The sequence below is a fragment of the Ixodes scapularis genome, unplaced genomic scaffold (assembly GCF_016920785.2).
Source record: "Ixodes scapularis isolate PalLabHiFi unplaced genomic scaffold, ASM1692078v2 ptg000376l_1__unscaffolded, whole genome shotgun sequence".
NCBI lineage: Eukaryota > Metazoa > Arthropoda > Arachnida > Ixodida > Ixodidae > Ixodes > Ixodes scapularis.
This window is the reverse complement of record NW_024609975.1, coordinates 70,281-89,249: the sequence shown is the minus strand read 5'-3', so window position 1 is coordinate 89,249 and position 18,969 is coordinate 70,281. Positions and strand designations below refer to the sequence as shown.

At 43.0% G+C, this 18,969-nt stretch overlaps 1 protein-coding gene across 1 annotated transcript in view; it reads right to left on the bottom strand.

Moving 5' to 3' along the window:
- Positions 1–18,969, bottom strand: part of LOC115321486 (protein slit-like) — a 212,944-nt gene that overhangs the window by 131,522 nt on the left and 62,453 nt on the right. The window contains exon 2 of the mRNA XM_040210944.3: positions 4,906–5,897. Within this exon, the coding sequence (XP_040066878.1) occupies positions 4,906–5,897 (992 nt within the window). The remainder of the gene's footprint in view (positions 1–4,905; positions 5,898–18,969) is intronic.

The following is an 18,969-nucleotide window of genomic DNA, read 5'->3' as shown; positions in this document are numbered from 1 at the left end:
CAAGAAAAAAGCAGTGTCGTCCACTGCTTGACGGGCCTCGCCACCCTTACAAGTCAGCAGTGTAAACGCGGTAAAAAATAATATATATATACAAAATGAACAATACAGACAAAAATGAGAAGTACAGACAAATTATAGAAAAGCGTTCCTAAGGACAGAAGAAGACATACCATTCAAGTGATCACATAGAGGAGTATTCAAAAACTTAGGCAAGATATATCGCAACATTGTAAAGCCATAGTTCGTTCTACATCTAGGTAAAACAAAGCTGTCTTTTTCCCTGGTTGCATAAGGCGTATTGTGGGGCACAGTAGAAACAATACGTGAAAGAAAATTATCGTTTTTAGCTATACTATTTTTGTAAAAACACGCGAATCTATATTCAAATAAATTATATACAGGCACAATTTTAAACTGCGAGTAAGCCTGCCCGGTTGGGGAATTATATGGAGCTTTTGTAATAGCACGTAGCATTTTCTTTTGCAAGATCAGAAGCTTCTGAATATTGGATGTTGTGGTATTACCCCAGACAAGAAAACAATAGCTTAAATATGAATAAAAGAAAGCGTAATACAAAGTAAGTTTAGTTTTTTCAGGTAGAACGTACTTATTACGCGAGGTTATTCCTACAACCTTAGAAAGGGCAAGACAAACCTCGTTTATGTGGGCGTCCCATGTCATCGTTGCGGTAAAACTTACACCGAGGGATCTAAACGTTTCTACATACTCGATAATGGTGTCACTCAAAACTAAAGGCGGTGGGTGCATTACAAGCTTTCCTTTAGGACGAAATATTACAGCTTTAGTTTTTTCTTTGTTGATTTTCAATGAGTTGACTAATGACCACCGTGATAAAAGTAACTGAGAGTAATCTTAAACCGCTAAATTACAACAGGTATGCAGGAAAACAGGCAAGAGAAGCATAAAAATTATTCCTTTTTATTAAATATTCACATAACTGCTCTCACACTGTTATCTCTCTCTCTCTTATTTTGTTCTGTCCCTGACAGCCAAGAAGAAAACTAAGACGCTTCACCGTATATATTATTCATAAATGACCATATCGTTACTGTCTGAATACACTATCCAGGTATAAAATCAAATGTGAATCCATTTCTCTAACTGGGTTCGATAACGCCAACTGGACATCCCATGAGATAGGCTAGATTGAACGCTGTCGCCTGCCTTTTGCTTGTCCTTTCCACTCCTATTACCACTTCCTGTTACGCTAGATGCTTTTTATTTGCGCCATTAACCCTCTACACCAGCTTACAGAACCCTTCTTGAACCATGGACTTCAATTTTACTAAAAGGATGAGTTCATCCGGAATCTGAAACTCGCTACCAGCCATTTCTGTGTACCGATTTGTGCATGTAATGGTTTAGATGTAGAGTGCCGCAATCGGCCGGGGATAATGTTTCAAGATCTGTTACACAAAACCGGTCCACCTCTCTGACCGCGACGCCCCTTTCATATTACGTAAATGCGGTATGTTCATCTCCCCAATGAAATGGCAAGCAGGAATTATCAGGAATAAAGCCTCGACGCCGACACGACTGACTCAGCCTATCCTAGGACTTAATTCCCGGGAGCTACCGCAGGCGAACTGTCTGTTCACCTAATGAATCTCTTGAAGCAGTTTTGAAACCATCTGGCGAACTATCTGAAAACTACTTGCGATCTATCTGGAAAGAGTCTTCAAACTATCTGACAAACTGTGGCAAGCATTTGGCAAGCTCTTTGGAAACTATATTCGGCGAACTATCTGCAACTGTCTTAAAACTCACTGGGAAACTCTCTTGTAGGTGTGCGGCCCACAGTCTAAAAAATCTTACAAACTGTGTGAAACGTTTATGGCAAAGTAGTATCTCAGAACTATCTTAAAACTAGCTGGATAACTACCTTCAGACGGTCTTAAAGTACCTATCAACTACCTTCAAACGGTCTTGAAATATCTGTCAAACTATGTTTAAATTATCTTAAAATTTATTTCGAAACTATCAAGATTTTTTTCATAAAACAAATCCGTTTGGTAGAGATTCTGAAAACGAAAAAGAAAACTCTCTGAACACTATTGGGCAAAACATTTGAAACTTTTTTTGAAAATATGTGGCAACTATGTGGAAACAAGAAAATTACACTTACTGGAAAAGTTTTATGGGAATTTAAAACCCGTTTTAAGTTGCATATCTTATATTTCGTATATTTTGACATATTTCTTTAAACAAAGTTTACTAGAGTCTATATTCTGCTTCATACTTAGTGTACAACGCTCTAAAAACTGCTGGTGCGAGCATGGCCCTAGTAAAAAAAATTATATGAATTTTTTTCTGATATGTTTATTGGACACCTTTTTCATATCAGAACTTATTATTTCATATCAGTTTCCTATGCCGCATATCAGTTACACTAGGCTAGGTGGCGCTAGGTACCGCCCAATTCATGTGCTGCAAAAATATATTTATTTACTCACGCCACCATGTAGATACATTACGCATACCACTAGCATCAGTTGAACAAATACATTGAGGGCATATACACATACACGGCACAACAAACATGAATACAACAGCACACCCAATAACTACTTCGGAGCTCTGCGTTTCCGCCTTTTATACAGGTCGTTTTGTAAGTACGAAGTTTTTCGGTGACCTCCTACGCAATAAATAATATTTTCAGCGTGTTGGATTTTTTTCAGTAATGTCGTACCTCTGAGAGTATTTAGAACGGCTCAGGGGACGAATCTCCTAATAAAAAGTAAACGCTCATGCCGTAATTATTTGAAAGCCAGTAAATCAAGCCGCTCCACTGCGGTTCCAAGTCACGTGTTTGCTTTCCCGCGCGGCACGTCGTATACTGAAGAAACTTATATGAATTTATTTCTTATATGTTTATTGGACACATTCATATCAGTTGGCAAATGTTGCATATCAGCTCTTATATGTCGCATATCAGTTTTTGGGTATTTCATATCAGTTCTTATATCGCATATCAGTTTTTGGATATTTCATATCAGTTGGCATATGTTGCATATCAGTTCTTATATGTCGCATATTAGTTTTTGGGTATTTCATATCAGTTCTTATATCGCATATCAGTTTTTGGATATTTCATATCAGTTTCATATGTCGCATATCAGTTTTGAGATATTTCATATCAGTTCTTATATAGATTCATATACTTTTTTTCAGTAGGGGGGGTACGCGAGCAAGCAAATGATCTCGCAGATCATTTGCACGCGTTCTCGCGCAAACGAAACCATAGATAAGGCCACGCCCGCGTGCTAGTAGCTGTGACAGTGTTCTATACTAATTATGAAACGAAGTATACGTATTTTCCAAGGTACCGACATTCTTTTAAATCTTTATGTCGAAAGACGTCTTGATTTCTAGAGTTCAAAAAATCTTGTAAGCGATTTTGGTTTATAAACGTTTTTACTTAAAACGTGATTCCGATTTTTTTGTTTTGTTTAAAATTGATTTTTTTGCGGTGGAAGGTTTTGACAGTATGGTAGACGGGCTTGAGATTACAAATTAAACCCATTGCGCCTTTTGTAGTACTACAACCTGTAAAATGTTTGGGAGGGAAAGACGTGCACGGATATCAGAAACCTTATATCGGGAAAACAATAATAAAAAAAAATGTTACTCAAAATTAAGAGATATACAAGCGGCATTTTTATTAATTTTCAAACTATTTTTAGTTGTTTTCAAAACGGTATTTCACTCCTAGTTGTAACATGCTGAAGGAAGAATTAATATAGAATTATTATGATCGGGAACCACAGAATGACTATAAGTTTTCGGGTAACTTGTAGAGGCTTGTCAAATGATTGTGGCAACCTACAATTCAACTCATTTTATCTATTTTTTTTTTCTTTAAGGGCCCTCGTGTGAGGGAATTACATAGGGATAACCTAACAATAACCTTCACGCGTTTGACGTTTCTTTGATCGAGTATTTCAGGCTAGCCCTGGTACAGCTCGCCCGCGTACCTCATTGATTTAAGAGACGATCTATGTAAAAAAACAAAAGGTTTTCCATGTTGGTTGTTGTGTTGAACTTTTCATCTCCAATTCGAAATGATTAAAACCACTGTTTTACTGGGTGCTTAAATGCAGCACCTTCTCTTTGAATCCTATTAACATTTAAAGCTAGTTCAAGAGCAAGCGAGTTTAAATTTGTAAACAGGATGCATGCAAAAACTGGCATTTTCTTATGGGAACAAGTAAGAACCCCGATAAATAATAATTATCTTGCAAACTTCATTTTAAAAAAGTTTTAAATTACTGAGTGCTTATTCTAACATATTAAATCAGTTTGAGATAATGTAATTTTATTGAAGGTCACTCCTTTTTCCCTTGGATTGAATTCCGTCAGAACTTTACGAATGTTTTAATATTTTAGATGCCTGGAAGTTATCTGCGAATTATCTATAAACCATGAAACTTGTCTGGACGCTGCCTATAAACCCTGAAGACTATTTTGAAACTATCTGAACCTCTCTAGCTAATCATCAGGGAATTTCTGTGAGAACTAGGAAATCGATCCTCTTCATGGAAACTTGTGCAGTATAGTTATCGCAGATTCACAGCCGAAATAGTTAATAAATTTCCAAAGTGGTGAACTTTTTGTTTATTCTTATATCCGAAGCAGTGTATCGATGCATCGGCAGTCATTTCCTCGATTTACAAATTTAAGAACATCATAAAGAAAATAGGAAATTATCGTAGACCGTACGCAAAAACACTGCCTTGCTGGTGTAAGCACTTTTCGTCACTTTGATTACTGATTGAGCGTGCGCTTGCGGAGCCCGGAATCCGCAGTGTGCGGTCTATGAAAATTACCTTCTGAACCAAAGCCCGAACCGCCGTTCTCGCAAAAGACCATTCAAAAAGCACTGACCAGTGAGGCTCATGTCGAAGGACTCGGCGTCAATCTTCCTCAAGTCCTGGACAGTCCTCCAGGTAAGCGTGAGCAGCTGGTTCTGCGACAGGTCCACGGTAAGCAGGTTCGGCGCCCCTAAGAACATGTTCGCCGGTAAGATCCGCAGCCGGTTGTGAGAGAAGTAGAACTTCTTGAGGCGCGGCAATCCCTGGAAGGCCAGCGGGTCCACCTCCGAAACCTTGTTGTATTTGAGGTCCAGTTCCACGAGCGCCGGCGTCCCGCTGAAGACCCGGGCGTCCAACCTCTGCAGCTTGTTCCGGAACATGTCCAGCCGTTCTAGATGGTCGAGGCCCTTGAATGTGCCCTCAGTCAGATGTACGATCATGTTGTCGCTCAGGTCCAGTTCTTTTAGCGCACCCAAGTCAGCGAAGGCCGTGTCTTCGATGCTCTTTATCTGGTTCCGCTCTAGGAATAGGTGCGTCAGTGCCGACAGACGCGAGAGGGCGTGAGCAGGGAGCTTGACGAGCTTGTTGTCGCCCATCTCCAGTTTTGTGAGGTGAGGCAAGTCGGAAATGGACTCCTTTTCCAAGTCGGTGATGTCGTTTGAATCGAGAGATAGCGTCTTTAGTTTAGGCAGGTTGTAGAAGGAGTGAGTCTTAAGCGAGCCAAGGTTGGCTTGAGTGAACTTGAGGCTCTCCAGGGCAGGCGCCGCGGAACGCAGTGCTTCTCTCGGAACAAAGTGGAGATGGTAGTCACTACGGAACGTGCTGAAGGCAATCGAAACGATCGATGGCTGATTCTGGAAGGCTTTAAAAACAACGTGATCTTCTGTGAGATTTCTCACAACAAAGCAGGTGATTTCGACGTCGTCCTTGCCGATGTGTTTATTCTCGCACTTGCAATACATCGGCTGGTCCCTGAGATCGCAGAGTTCAGGGACTAAGTCTGAGTCATCGCCAAGCGCTCGTTGTAGCGTTGAACACAAGAGAAGAAAAAGCAGACTGAAGAATCTGAAAAAAAAAAATGGAACTGATTAGGATTTTGGCAGCATTTCAAACAATAGTGCACACTAGATGAAATTATATACATAATTAACATCTTCGTGAATTCCAGGCAAAAATAGATAATCATGAACTGACTAGTATTTACCATCATAAAATACTTCTTCGAACCATTCAGCTTGTTGATGACGGTGCCACGCATTATATAAAGAAAACGTAGGTGCCCTCAGCTATTATTGTGTTTAGTAACTAATTTTAAATCGTATGTCAGAGCGTTTCTCTACCATCTTTGCCAAATTACACGCGGTGAACTTAAGAAAGCACCTTCTGGAATTCTTAAAGTGGCTGCCGACGTTTTTTAAAGATATGCCGGGCTGCTTTTAAAGTTTTCACCAGCTTCTACAACACTATATATATATATATTTTTTTTTTTTTTTGCAAGGCGTTTGGCGATTTATCCACAACAAACTGCGGGAGTTGCACGGTCTGCAAAGACACTGAAAAAAATCATTTCTCCTCTGGGATGCGGTACAGGTCATAATGACTCATTCTCTGGCCATGTTTCGAGTTTCACAATCCCTACTTCACTACAAGGTTTAGACTTCTTTCAGCCTTGTCATCCACCGGGTTATATATCCGTATAGATCAAAATGTCTGACTATCCGAGTGTTCCGTTGTAAAGTGAAAGCACGGGTTTGGAGTGTATGTGCTTTATTGATAACCCCTAAAGTCATTCTACAGCTGAAAAAAACTCACGACGTTGCTTATAATGTGATGATTCTCTCTCCGGCATTCTTACCGAGTAACGCAGTACTCTTGCCTGTGGAGCGATAACAAGAGGATCGGGACTGTCATGCCCGGCGTTTTTTAGGCTGTCACCAACGTAACTAAGACACTCAGTTTAAAAAGCTCACCCTTGAAATCCGGACCGCTCGCCTCCACCAAGACCTAACTATATCTGACTACAGCTCCGTCCTTTAGCGGCAAGCCAAAACATGCAAGTTGTATTATATAGCTACTGCAAGATGGCGCTGCGAGATAGTCACACTGGCCCTTGCGCTACCCGACTGAAGAACCGGTACGTGCATCCGTGCGATTCCCGGAGTGGCCGCTGCGGGAAAAATGGCGGCGTTGCAATCGCGTCTCGTTCAGTTCTCGAGTACGGATCAGAGCCACTTTTTCAAAGCAGGCTCCTATGGCGGCTTCCCAACTGAGTTGTTCTTGTAACCTTGGCCGTCACAGACTATTGTTATGGTTTGAACGTTCAGATGAAAGTGATCGCTTTGTTGGGGGTTTAGTGCCTAAGTATACTTACGAAACGTCAACAAAGGAATGGATTTCAAGCATAGGAAAAGATAAAATTGCTATTCCTAGGAAATAATTGAACCTCAACTAAGACTGCAAACCCTTTCTATACACGTGTTCTTTTGCGCATTTTTTTCTCTTCTGTGCGTTGTAAAAGGGTGAACTCCTCTGAGTGGGACAGTATTTAGCTAAAAAATGGATTCATTTGGTTTACAGATATTACAGATATATTAGAGGGATTGCACGGGTAGAATAGTATCACGCACGCAGACAAAAAATGGAAATAAGATCAAAGAAAAAAGGGCAGGCAGTGGCCACACGGCCACAAGTTTAGGTGTGATAACGTCTACGTGCCGTGTCTAGTGAAATGTAAGGCATGTATCGGACGTAACAGATGTATTTATAAGTAACGGAATAATACAAATATCAAATGAAAAACATTTATTTGTTTATTACAGAAACAATCGAATGTAACAGATATTTAAATGTGAGGTAGACTTATACAACTAAACGATATATAAGAAACCGAAAGAAACAAATATCAAGCCAGAAAAAAAGCCTATTCAACCGCACGGCACACAGGAAATCGCAAACAAGTGCGGATCGAAACGCGAGTCACCGCATCACCGCGGCCGCACTGGACATGCGATGCGTGTCACTTGATGGCGGCGTGCGTGATGTCATGCCAGCGCCTGACGTACTATGACCATCTTGGTGGTGCATGTCTCTTGAAGGAATGGAGATATCTTTATGATTCTTTCACCATCACGTTTGGCTTGATGTGGTATATTAACGTTCGACATTTCAACTATATGTATATAATGGTAGCGGAAACAGAGGCCTTGACGATAAATTGCAGGCTTAAGTTTCAACTTCCACGCGGAGTCAATAACACAGTATTGTAACAAGTTACATGTTAGGACCTATGGTGCACTGTGCAGCGTATGTCTATTCAGCTTTGATATGATACCAAAACAAATTAATCGAACGGCACGTCTGTTAGCAACAGTGAGTCAGACTGTGCTGATCGCGCACTCTGACGACTCATCGAAAACGTCATTTCATTTCGCGCCTGCGGGAGATGAAACGGCGATTTGTTTTAGAGCGCAACTCTTAGGCGCCCGTTTCCGGCTTGAGCGGCGTCGGCGTCGGCGTAACCGTTACCCCCCCCCCCCCCCCCCCCCCCCCCACGGACCTAAGGAGGACTTCGGGTTCCTTCGGGAGGACCTCGGGAGGACCTCGGGTTCGTTCGGGAGAACCTCGGGAGGACCTCGGGAGGACATCAGGTTCCTTCGGGAGGACCTCAGGAGGACGTCGGGTTCTTTCGGGAGGGCTTCGGGAGGACCTCGGGTACCTTCGGTGACCTCAGGGAGGGGGGGGGGGTCACGTGACCCCCCCCCCAAGGTCACGCGACCCCCCCCTCCCCGAGGTCACATGACCCCCCCCCCCCCTCTCAGTCTCCTTCCCTACTCCTCCTCAAGAGCTGCGCTCAAATTCGGCGTTAGAGGGAGTCGCAAACGGCTTTCACTTTTTTATCAAGATTTTAGCACGGCACAGAAATAAGACTGGCAGAGAAATTCACGAGGCTATTTTTATTGCTAGCTATGAAGCGGACATGTGTGCCAGCGCCCCGTCGACAAGCTTTATAGTTTTGTTTTGTCGATGATACCAGGTATTTGACGCATTTATATTTATGTTGGAACGACAAGATTTATAGAAAAGTTACCTTTTATCGAGCAGGCATTCGCACAACTTGCTATCTTTCTAAAAGCCCCCCCCCCCCCCCTTGGTCACGCCGCGTGTTTCTCATGGCCGCCACACGCGGCTGGAGGTCGGGGAATATTCTAATTTTTGCCTCGCGATTTGCCTCGCGCAATGGCAACATTTCGAAAGAAGGAGGTGTGTTTCTCTCCTTTGTGACAAGGTGAACAATGTCAAAAGTAGAAGATGCCAATTGTTTCAATGTTAAAATTGTTGCACAGCTCCTTTAATGTTAAACGTCGGGCTCAAACGTTTTTCGACACCGGCAATAAATAAACCGTAACGCTTTATTTGAAAATATTCAGTTTCTTTACATCTCATTGTCTTAATTCCAAAACGACTGCACCGTATTTGAGGGTTCGACGGACCCGAGATTTGTATCTTAGAAGCATAGCAGCTTGTGAAGTTACATACAATGTTAGCTGCAGTCATCCAATATTTTTCAGTGCTGTGTCTCTTCTCAAAATATGCTTAGACAAAAAAATTGACACGTCCAGAAAGAAGACCGAACTGCAACTGTTTAGTGGATATGCGAACAAGAAAGGAGATGAGTGCCTTAGAAATTATATAAATACGGTATTTGGGTAATTATGTTTATTTGTCAGGTGTTAAGGCTCATTCACACAGTTTCGTTTGTTGCTTGCGTCGAGCTGTTGCTATGGTGACCCTTACGGCGAGCCAATGGGGAGGCGCTGTGCTGCCCGACGCAACACAGTACAACGCCGTCAACGCAGCCGTGTGAACGAGCCGCAAGAACGCTTCAAATTGTGTCATTTGTCGGGTGCTACAAAAGTGATTAGAATTTTACAATTCCGTAAAAGATGATCGTCTGATAGAGTACGCGGTTGTCTACGTATTTTTATGCACAATAAAAATAGAAGCTCTCAGAGAACTTAAACGAGAGGAACATCTGACGACAAACCATCAATAAAGAGATATGGGACAGTTATAACGCATATTCTCTGAGACAAGAGGAAGAAAACCAGATATTCAGTTAACCAGAGAAGGATTGCCTAGTACGGTGTTACGCTTGTGCTAAAGTGTAGGCTGAGAAACTGTCTTAAGTGCCTTAGATAGATCTAAAAAAAACGGGTTTGGCCTGGTCAAACCAACAGATGTTGGCTTTTTTCCCCTGAACCTGTTGCCTGTGCGTAAGTATGGAAAAAATATACTGAATTCGAATTCGAATAATTAATGCACAAATTCGATTATATTTGTGAAAATACACCACTGTCCCAAAAAAAATCGAATATTGAAGTTCGATTAGTCTCAAACCGCAAATATATTCTGGAACACCTAGAAGAGCTCACGTAACGTCTAAAAAATACGGTGTCACGGTTCAAAACGATGTTTAACGACGTTCTGGAAAGATTAGAATACAACCCAGAGGAATAGAGGAAATACGTGAAAGGCTCAGACAATAAGACGGGACAGGCATTCCGCCAATCAGCGACGCGGGTCGGTTGGTGGCCAATAATGTTAATTAAGGGAGACTCTTTAATAGTGGTTTTGAATCTATATTTACGTCCCCAATAGTAGTTTCCCTGTCCCCATCTCTTCCCTTATATAGAGAAGCATGTTAGATACTTAAATAAGCCACGAGTGTATATTTAATCTGGTCAATAGCTCGAATGAAAACAAAACAATTTTGGAGTGTAGTAACATAGTCGTGTACCAGAGGAGCACTCTAGTATTTCTTCCAGCCTTCATTTTTTGCATTATTTCATAGTTGTGATACCAGGAAAACCACCTAGCGAATGGAAAGAAGAGCACGTAAAGCCCGTTTTCAAAAACCGGCCAAAACGATAGAGATGACAAATATAGGCTTCCTTCGTACTCAGCCTAAAGGGATTAGAACCTATAGTTGAACACTGTGAAATATATAGTTTAACACTTTTACGACCACAAAAGACTGGTCGTAAAAGAACTCTTAGGGGTTCTTCGGCTTGTCTAAATCTTTTGCCCAAAAAAGTTCTTTTAAGCACCCCCAAAAGGTTTTTTCGCAAGAAAAAAAAAATCCTATGAAGCAATTTCTAAGCTCCTTTTTGGATGCGAAAGAGTTCATCGCCCAGTGGCCTTTTGAGTGCGCCAAATGGCGATAGTGCTTGAGGCAGAGCCGTTATTCAAGAGGTGAAAGAGATCTTGAGCGTCAAAAAACCTTTCTGAAAGTTGTTGGTTCTTTGTTTTTTCTTAAAGTGTAGACTGGAAGACGTTGTAACCCTAGCATGACTTCGGAAGTGGTTTTTGATGCGGTACAAACTTATAGTGAGTGACAGCTGGAGAAACTTAGGATGCGAGGCTCACACGTTTTGCTGGGTGATTCGTTCTTCGGCATCCTTTAGTGCCTCCATGGCTGCTGCGATAATAAGTTGCACGGGGATCGTCCCGCTCTTAGTTTATTAAGCTGGGAGAGACTATAATTGAATTATTTATTTATTTCAAACACTATCGGTCCTACACAGGACCAAGATAGGAGTGGATTGGCACAACACAAAGAATACTCGCACTCGAAATTCACAGATCAATAACACGTATTCAGCACAAGGATGAAATGACAACTCTAGGTACTGCTGTCCGAAATCTGCTTCTCGAGTTCCAGCGGTCACGACATGTGCCGGTAGCGTGTTCGCATGTGGATATAAAATGTTCGCATTTTACACCCACTGCTAGCGTCACATCTACCCCCAGTTTCAGCTTTCTCTGATGCGTTGTTTATGCACGCGGGCCGAAAAGTATACTTTTTTTTTATTGAACGCTATTGTGCACTCTCTATTCCAATGCAATAATGCCTAGGGCGCTTCGGTTTAACATAAATAGAAAATGGTTATAAACCCCCTATCTAAAGTCGTGTTGAAAATTTCATTAAAGTATTTGCAGAAAATGTGTTTTAATATTTCGCATAAATGGAATGTAAAAAAAATATTGGGTCTTCTTTTGACATAGAATGTGTGTCTTCTGATTTACACGAAGGATTGATATTTGCAAGGTTCCATGACGACGAATTTCTCTAAAGCAATTGCTACACTCCTTGTCATTACAAGTCCGACGGCGGCTAATATTACACTCGGATGGAGCAAATTAAGCAGCGCGAAAAGTGCTTCGTCACGGGGCTCATCGCCTTTCTTTTTCTTTTTAGCTATCACTGAATAAAGCAACTAGGCAAAGTGAACGCAGCGTGACCCTGTGCTTTTTCTGTGCGTGAATAATTTAGCTGCAGATAGCAAAGTCACAAAAACGACGATCGCCGTGACGCCGCACTTTTGACGCTGATTGATTGTCTGCGTTGTTGATCGAGTTGGAGTGAAACTGAGGACAGCGATGCATCGACTAGTCCGAACATTGCAGCGAACAGATAAAATAAAGGAAACTGTAACAATCTTCCAGGGAACTAAATGACACTAAAACAGGAGTGCGAAGCTAGCATAATTCTTCCCTGCCGACGCACAAACCCCCAACGACACATGAAAAAAAAAAAAATCATGCCGTTCTGGTCCAAATTTCTGGTACACTGCCGTCGATACTTTTTCCTTGTAATATATGTGCGTGCGTGTTTGTGTTTGAGGGGGGAGGGGGTGGGGAGGGATCGCAAAGCTGCTCTCTGGTGTTCGAGCGTAAATAACTAGGACATAGAAGTCCGTGGAAGCAGCTGCAACTGACAGCTCCTTTCAGAATTGCCTGGCGACCGTTTAGCTGGCTTCCCTCCAGAAAGTGATGTTCAGGTTTAGAAAAAGAGTCCTTAGGGCCTGCTTTTTAAACTTTTGTGTCGCTGTTTGTTGTTTTACTTAGTTCTTTAATGATGTGACACGACGAGAGTGCGTCGAAGCACAAAAATGAAAAGGACGTTTCTTTTGAAAGTGTGCGTCGGGTTTCGTTATGTAGAGACGCGCCGCCAGCCGTCCAAGTTTTCGACTCCGATGACCTTTAACGGGGCCCAAGGCTGTCGGCGATCAACATTTTTGCGCTGAAAAAACTGACAGCTCTAAACACGAGCGCGATTCGAAGACCGCAAAACAAAACTTTTCAGTACTTAAAACAAGGACGATAGATATAGAATCTGATGTTTGCCAATTTCTCTTGTATTGTACAGAATCGCCGATATACCTACGGAAGTATCGGCATATACACAGCCCAGACTAGAGTTTATCTCAAATTCGCTACACAACAAACTGTACTTCAAATACTTTTATAGCATTTTGGTATCTTGCAGATACGTTTAGTCTAGAGTATTCACTACTTACATTTCTCAGTACCTTGTGCTCAGTATCTAAATTACATTTTGCAACCTTGGGAAAACAATTTGGCAGGAGCAATCTACGTAACGAGGCATCGTAAGACTCCAGGAAAAAGCTGAATAAATTGCAAACTTTGAGTCAAACGACCGAACACACAACAGGAAACAAGGCACGAGCAAAACGCAGTCTCCACATGCCAACAAAAGAACAAGAGGATAGCTACAAGTACGTCCGCCTGTATGTATCCACTTGTCCTCTTGTCCACTTTTTTTTTTCAATTTGTATTTGAAGGGCACGTCATGCTTGGAGCCAGAGAGGTGCTGGTGACATCATTTGGATTTCATCCTCAGACCCCATCTTTAATCTGGAGCTGGAGTGGTTCCGTCTCCGGATTCTGGTGACACCAACACACAGTACGATCACAATTAATCGTTTTCGAAATACAGCGGTTCAGGGGGTTCCAGTATGAAGATGCGCGAACACGTTTTCATGCGAGCACAGGCACCCCTTCGGCCAAGGAAGGATTTGGCTTTACTGAACTGCAGTGACCCAGATTCGTGTTCCCGAAAGCTCTTTGTGTTCCTGTTCTGGTGTAACCCTTGCTCCGAGGCTCGTTGAAAAGCATTTCTTTCATCTCATTGCAAATGCGCGCATTGTATTGTCCTCAAGTTTCGAAACCCGTTATATATATATATATATATAACAGTATGAAGGTACAGGTACTTCTTCTCGCTTTGGACAGGGGAAACAAAGTACTCAATCAACAAAGTAGCCGTCATGAGCCGAGCCTGGCGTCAAACTAGAGCACGGCAGGTGCCATGTCAACAATACATATGAGTCCCCTTTCTTCCTAAATTATTTCGGCACGCATTACGTTGCTTAACCCAAACTATTTCACAGTAAACTTCAATTGCAGCAGCCAAAGTATCGGAGGGATAGACCACGGTGATGAGAAGGTGGCTCCTGTCCAGGCTTGTTCTGGAGACAAATGAGTCAAACTACAAATTATTTCTATACTTTCAAAAACACCAACTGTCAATTGGTGGTCGGTACAGGATGGCATGTATGTAGGAGCTCTAAAGAGCATCACGTTTAGACTGTCACTGGTGTAATATATATTATGAAGAATGCATAAACTAGAGAGATGTACCGCGATAAAACTGAATTGCTAAACTCAACGTGCGTAAGCGATGCAAAAAGACGTCAACTTTGCAGAAGCGAGGGCGCTTCACCCTGAGAAGTCGTTGGTCTCGTGGAGCCATTTCATTCTTTCCCAAAAATAAGGGGAAAACAGGGGAATGGAGGGGAGGAGGATTCCGGGCACTCCCTCACAGGGGAATACAAAGAAGGTCATCAGCGTAACGAGGTGCCGTAGCCAGTGGTAGCGCTAATTGGCAAAACCAGGACTGCGGGTTCTGCATCCGTTGTCGCAACGAGAGCCAGCGCGCTCCGACGCTCCAGCCGACGAACCCGGGTCCAATTAGAAGGCGGACCGCGGCAGTGCGCTGTGCTGAAAGGACAATCTATTTCTGTTTCGGTTTTTTTTTTCTTTTTTCTTTGAAAAAGCTTAACCCTTTTGATTTTCAGAGAAGATACAAGAAAAAGCGTTTATTTAGGAATTTTTTTTTTTTTTTTGGGGGGGGGGGGGGGGGGGTTTGCCACTGGCTCTCTTCCAAGTGGCGAAAGTGACTCCGAATGAAAAGATAACTTTGGTTTCAATGGCGCGCTATTGTTTGAAGTCTGCATCGCATTTGAATAGTTTGGAAAGACTTGCAGGCAGTGGCGCGTCGGAAGTGTTTTGGATAATAAAAACGAGTGGGGGGATTTTTTTTTTTTTTTTACCGAATTGTTTGCTAGAAAGGTACGACCTACAAAAATTTCCATATTACCCACTAATAAAATCTAGCTGTTGTTTTCCCCTAACTCCAGTTTGATACACTCCATATGTCCGATCTATTTACTTTTTGGCCTATTCTCTTACTCTATACTCACAAAGCCTGGCAGTTCGACGACGGCGCCATTGAGGTCCCGGAAAGAGCCATTTCTCGGGGGACCTGGACTTCAGCGCACAGCTTTTACGGCGGCGAGGACCCGAAACACATTTATTCACTCGGGAGAAGTGTGTTTCGGCGTCGCGCCGCAGCGGGGCGCCAGTCACGTGGCACTCCTCTCAATCGTTGTCCGCCTCTCCACCTTTTCCGTTTCGGCGGCCGCTTTTCGTGGCGATCTGCCAGGCTTTGCCAGTATATAGGAGGCTATGCCTGGAAGGACGCGCGCAGACGCTGGCGCGGGCGAAGTGCGTGAAAAGACGCCCCTTGTGGTTGGGCTTTTATATTCTAGTTTATGTAATGATAAAGCCAACGGAAGCGCATAAAGTTTTTGTTATGAATCGAGTATTTTCAATAATTCGAGCTGCCGATAACGATGACACCGCACGTAAAAAAAAAGAAAGAAAGAAAGCGCCTTTTTTGTTTAAAGATAAACCGAGGTTCCCTGCTTTCTGGCCAAACAATTCACTGTACAGGAACGCAGGGCACAACGGGTATTTGCCGGAAGTGGAGAAGAAAAGTTCATAGCGTGTTAACGAACGAAGATAAGGTAAATCAGCTTCTAAATCCCGGTTGTGATGTTTATTTTTTGTCCTATGTTAGGTGTTTTACAATATACGAATCAAATCCTGCTACATGTGGGGTAACTAAAGCAAGAGTACAGGCGAGCTGGTCCAATAATGACATGGTAACCCTGGAGCCGGGGAAAAGAAGGGACGCAGAAAGGGAAAGCACTAGGAAGGCTGGGGAGGAGAGAAACCTCTTTTCTTCTCTAACGTTCCTAGTGCTCGCCTTCTCTCGATTCGCCTGGCGTTGCCTTCGCCTGCAGTGCACACAACTAGTGACACGGAGTATAGTTGGGCTCGGAGGTAGTCGCGATCATGTGGACTACGTTACCTTTTCTTAATTTGCCTGCACAAGTCTGTCTAATTAAGGTGCTTTTTTTATCGGTTACCTACACCATGTGTGATTTGTTTTTCTTTAGAAACTCTAAACAATTTAGCTTTAGAAACATCACAGAAAACGTAGTGCATAGACAATGTCTGAGACCTGTTTCTTCTTTGTATGGCGGCCCTGACACTCTTGTCACACAAAGCATGGCGACAGCCATGTTCGAAGCACACAAGTGTAGGAAAGAAACCTGCTTCGAGAATATTTTTTGCGCCTCGAAAAGTACTTCTGTCATCGCGTCTTTTGTATATGATTTGTGTGCAGTAGGAGAGCCGCGACTTTTTCGCTTTTCGCCATCGGTCAGCTTGTCCTGTGCAGCAGAGAAAAGCGAACACGTCATTGGGACGTTGAAATGCGACCGTCGCGACGACCCCCGCGGAGTAGTTGGCTCGAAATCCGCGAGACGGAAACTATGTCGCCGCAGGAAAGTGCGAATGAGACGGCACATTTCAGAAGGACGGCAGAGAAACACGAAAATTACATACGCGGAGGAAGAAAGCCTCCCGAGAATCGCAAGCACATGGCCGAAAGACGTCGTCAAGGCATAAAAACAAGTCCCACGGAATTCGCCAAAGCGCTTTTGTTTCGTCAAACAACGAACCTCTTTTTTTTTATATAGATATATATTTCTTGTTCAACGTCGTCGGACATTTTTTTTTTTTTCACGCTTTGAGCATTGAGTTTTGAAAGCTTTGCTTGCGCATTTTCATATTCTTCGTTCCTCAGTCTCGGGTTTTCAGAATGTTGAAGGTTCCGTCACCCCTGAGCCCACTTGAGCCTAGTGTCGGCTTGGGGCTTAGATGGCGCTTCACGCGTTATGTTTCGAGGCATATAGATCTTTGGAGAGCGCGCAGATGGCACGTCCTCCGTCAAGCGTTTTCTTTTGTATTTCGTTGCTCTGTAGTTTGCTTGTTCAATGCTAACATGAATGTTAGAGATCAGAAAGGCCTGGACTTTGACAGTTTTCCAAACTTAGTTTGCTGTCCAGAACGATGTTATTTCCTAGATGAGGTATGGCGCTAATTGAGGAGCTTTTTATCTATCTGTACTACGACGCAAGAAGATAAAAAGAAAGTTTTTTCAGTTGTGACTGACATTACTAGATTAGCTCAGTCGTGAAACTCCCGGGGAGGGCGGCAGCCCTCGCATTCCCTTCAGTTCACCTGCCGTTGTTTGAAGCGCCATCTAGGTTTTCGTTCCAAAACTGTGCGTTCCCAAGAGTACTGTGAAAGGCCATCTAGACGCTGCATTTCAGAACAGGTGTTCCATACACTGCAGTTACAATAGCAGACGTCCTCAAAACGGCGGTGCGTCGAATGACGGGAGGTGAGCCGGGGGAGGGAAGGGGGGGAGGGGGGGGGGGATTGTTCGTGGAACCAGCGTTTATGGGCCGTTCCCTAACAAGCTAATCCACAAACGTTAATTTAGACACTAAAGACGTGACGTGAATACGTATAACATTCTAACTTGCTACACAAAGAATAAACAAAAAAGACGGAGGAGGACGGACCTTTTTTGTTTATTCTTTCCGTAACGAGGTATTGAAAACCAACGCCCTCACGTCCAACTTTGTCAAAACATTATGCATGCCTGATGACGAGGCCGACAAAATTTTGTTACCAAGAAATATACTTCTCTTGATGTGACATGCAGGCACAATATGAGCACGTGAAACGTCAGGTTAGAGCATGGTCTCTTGATAAGCTCGCTCCGTAGATAGAGGTCAGTGATAGTCGACCTGTATTCCGTCCAGGTAAGTTTACCGTATGTCAGTGCCCTTGCTTTCTCTCGCGATTACTACACCACATACTGAGTGGGAAAACACCACCTTTCATTAAAAACAAATTCGAATACGAACGATCGTGAAAAACAAATTTCACTCAACTCGATTCCAAACAAGCAAAGTCCGACCACACAAGACGGTACAATCCAATGGTGTGAATTTAGCAGCGTCAAAAGTGCTTCGTCACGGGCCAGAATCGCGCGCAGAAAGAAAGCGAACGATAGCGACGCATTCACTGCGCAATATTGTTTAAGTCGGTCATAAGAAATGCGCAAAGACGACCAGCGCCATGACGATCCGCCGCTTGATTAGGCTCCATCCAGTAGTGGCGTCCTCTTCGATCGGGCTTTCATTGCGGTAAAATGCATTACACGTGCGTGGCCAAATTTTGCTAATATCGTAAAAGAAATCATTCTTTTTTAAGTTTCTGAGCTCCGTAAATGTTATTTCGAAGTAATTGAATTACGTTGCCAAGTGCGCTTGAAAACAGAAAAGCTTCTCGTTTTCAATTTTTCGAGCTTCAAAGAAGATGTCTCGGTGAAATGCTGGCTGCTGCACCGTGGCTTCCAGGAGGCAGCACTGTCCAGCACAGCACCTGACGACCAGCTACAGCTGATCGAGCGGGCCAGCCGGACAGCCGGAGCCAACGGCGCCCTGGACTGAGGGCTCAGACCGAGAGGAGCGGGAAAAAAAAGCGATGATCGTGCGAAAATCCACAAATAAAGTTTTCTTTCCTTCTCCTCCTCCTCCTCCAGGAGTTTTCCGCAAAGGCTTTTCCTACCTGCGTCGACAAATTTCGCCATTTAGAGTTTTATTACAAATTTAAGCAGCCCTTTAACTAATCTCAATGACATCATTTTCCAAATGCAAGGGCGCTTACTTTGCAAATATTATTTTATCCCATCACGTATCGACGCAGCTTTCCGTTTTTCACAAGGTAATTTATATTTTTCGAATGACAAGTAAAGGCGAGTAACATTTATTAAAATTAACGAGTAGGG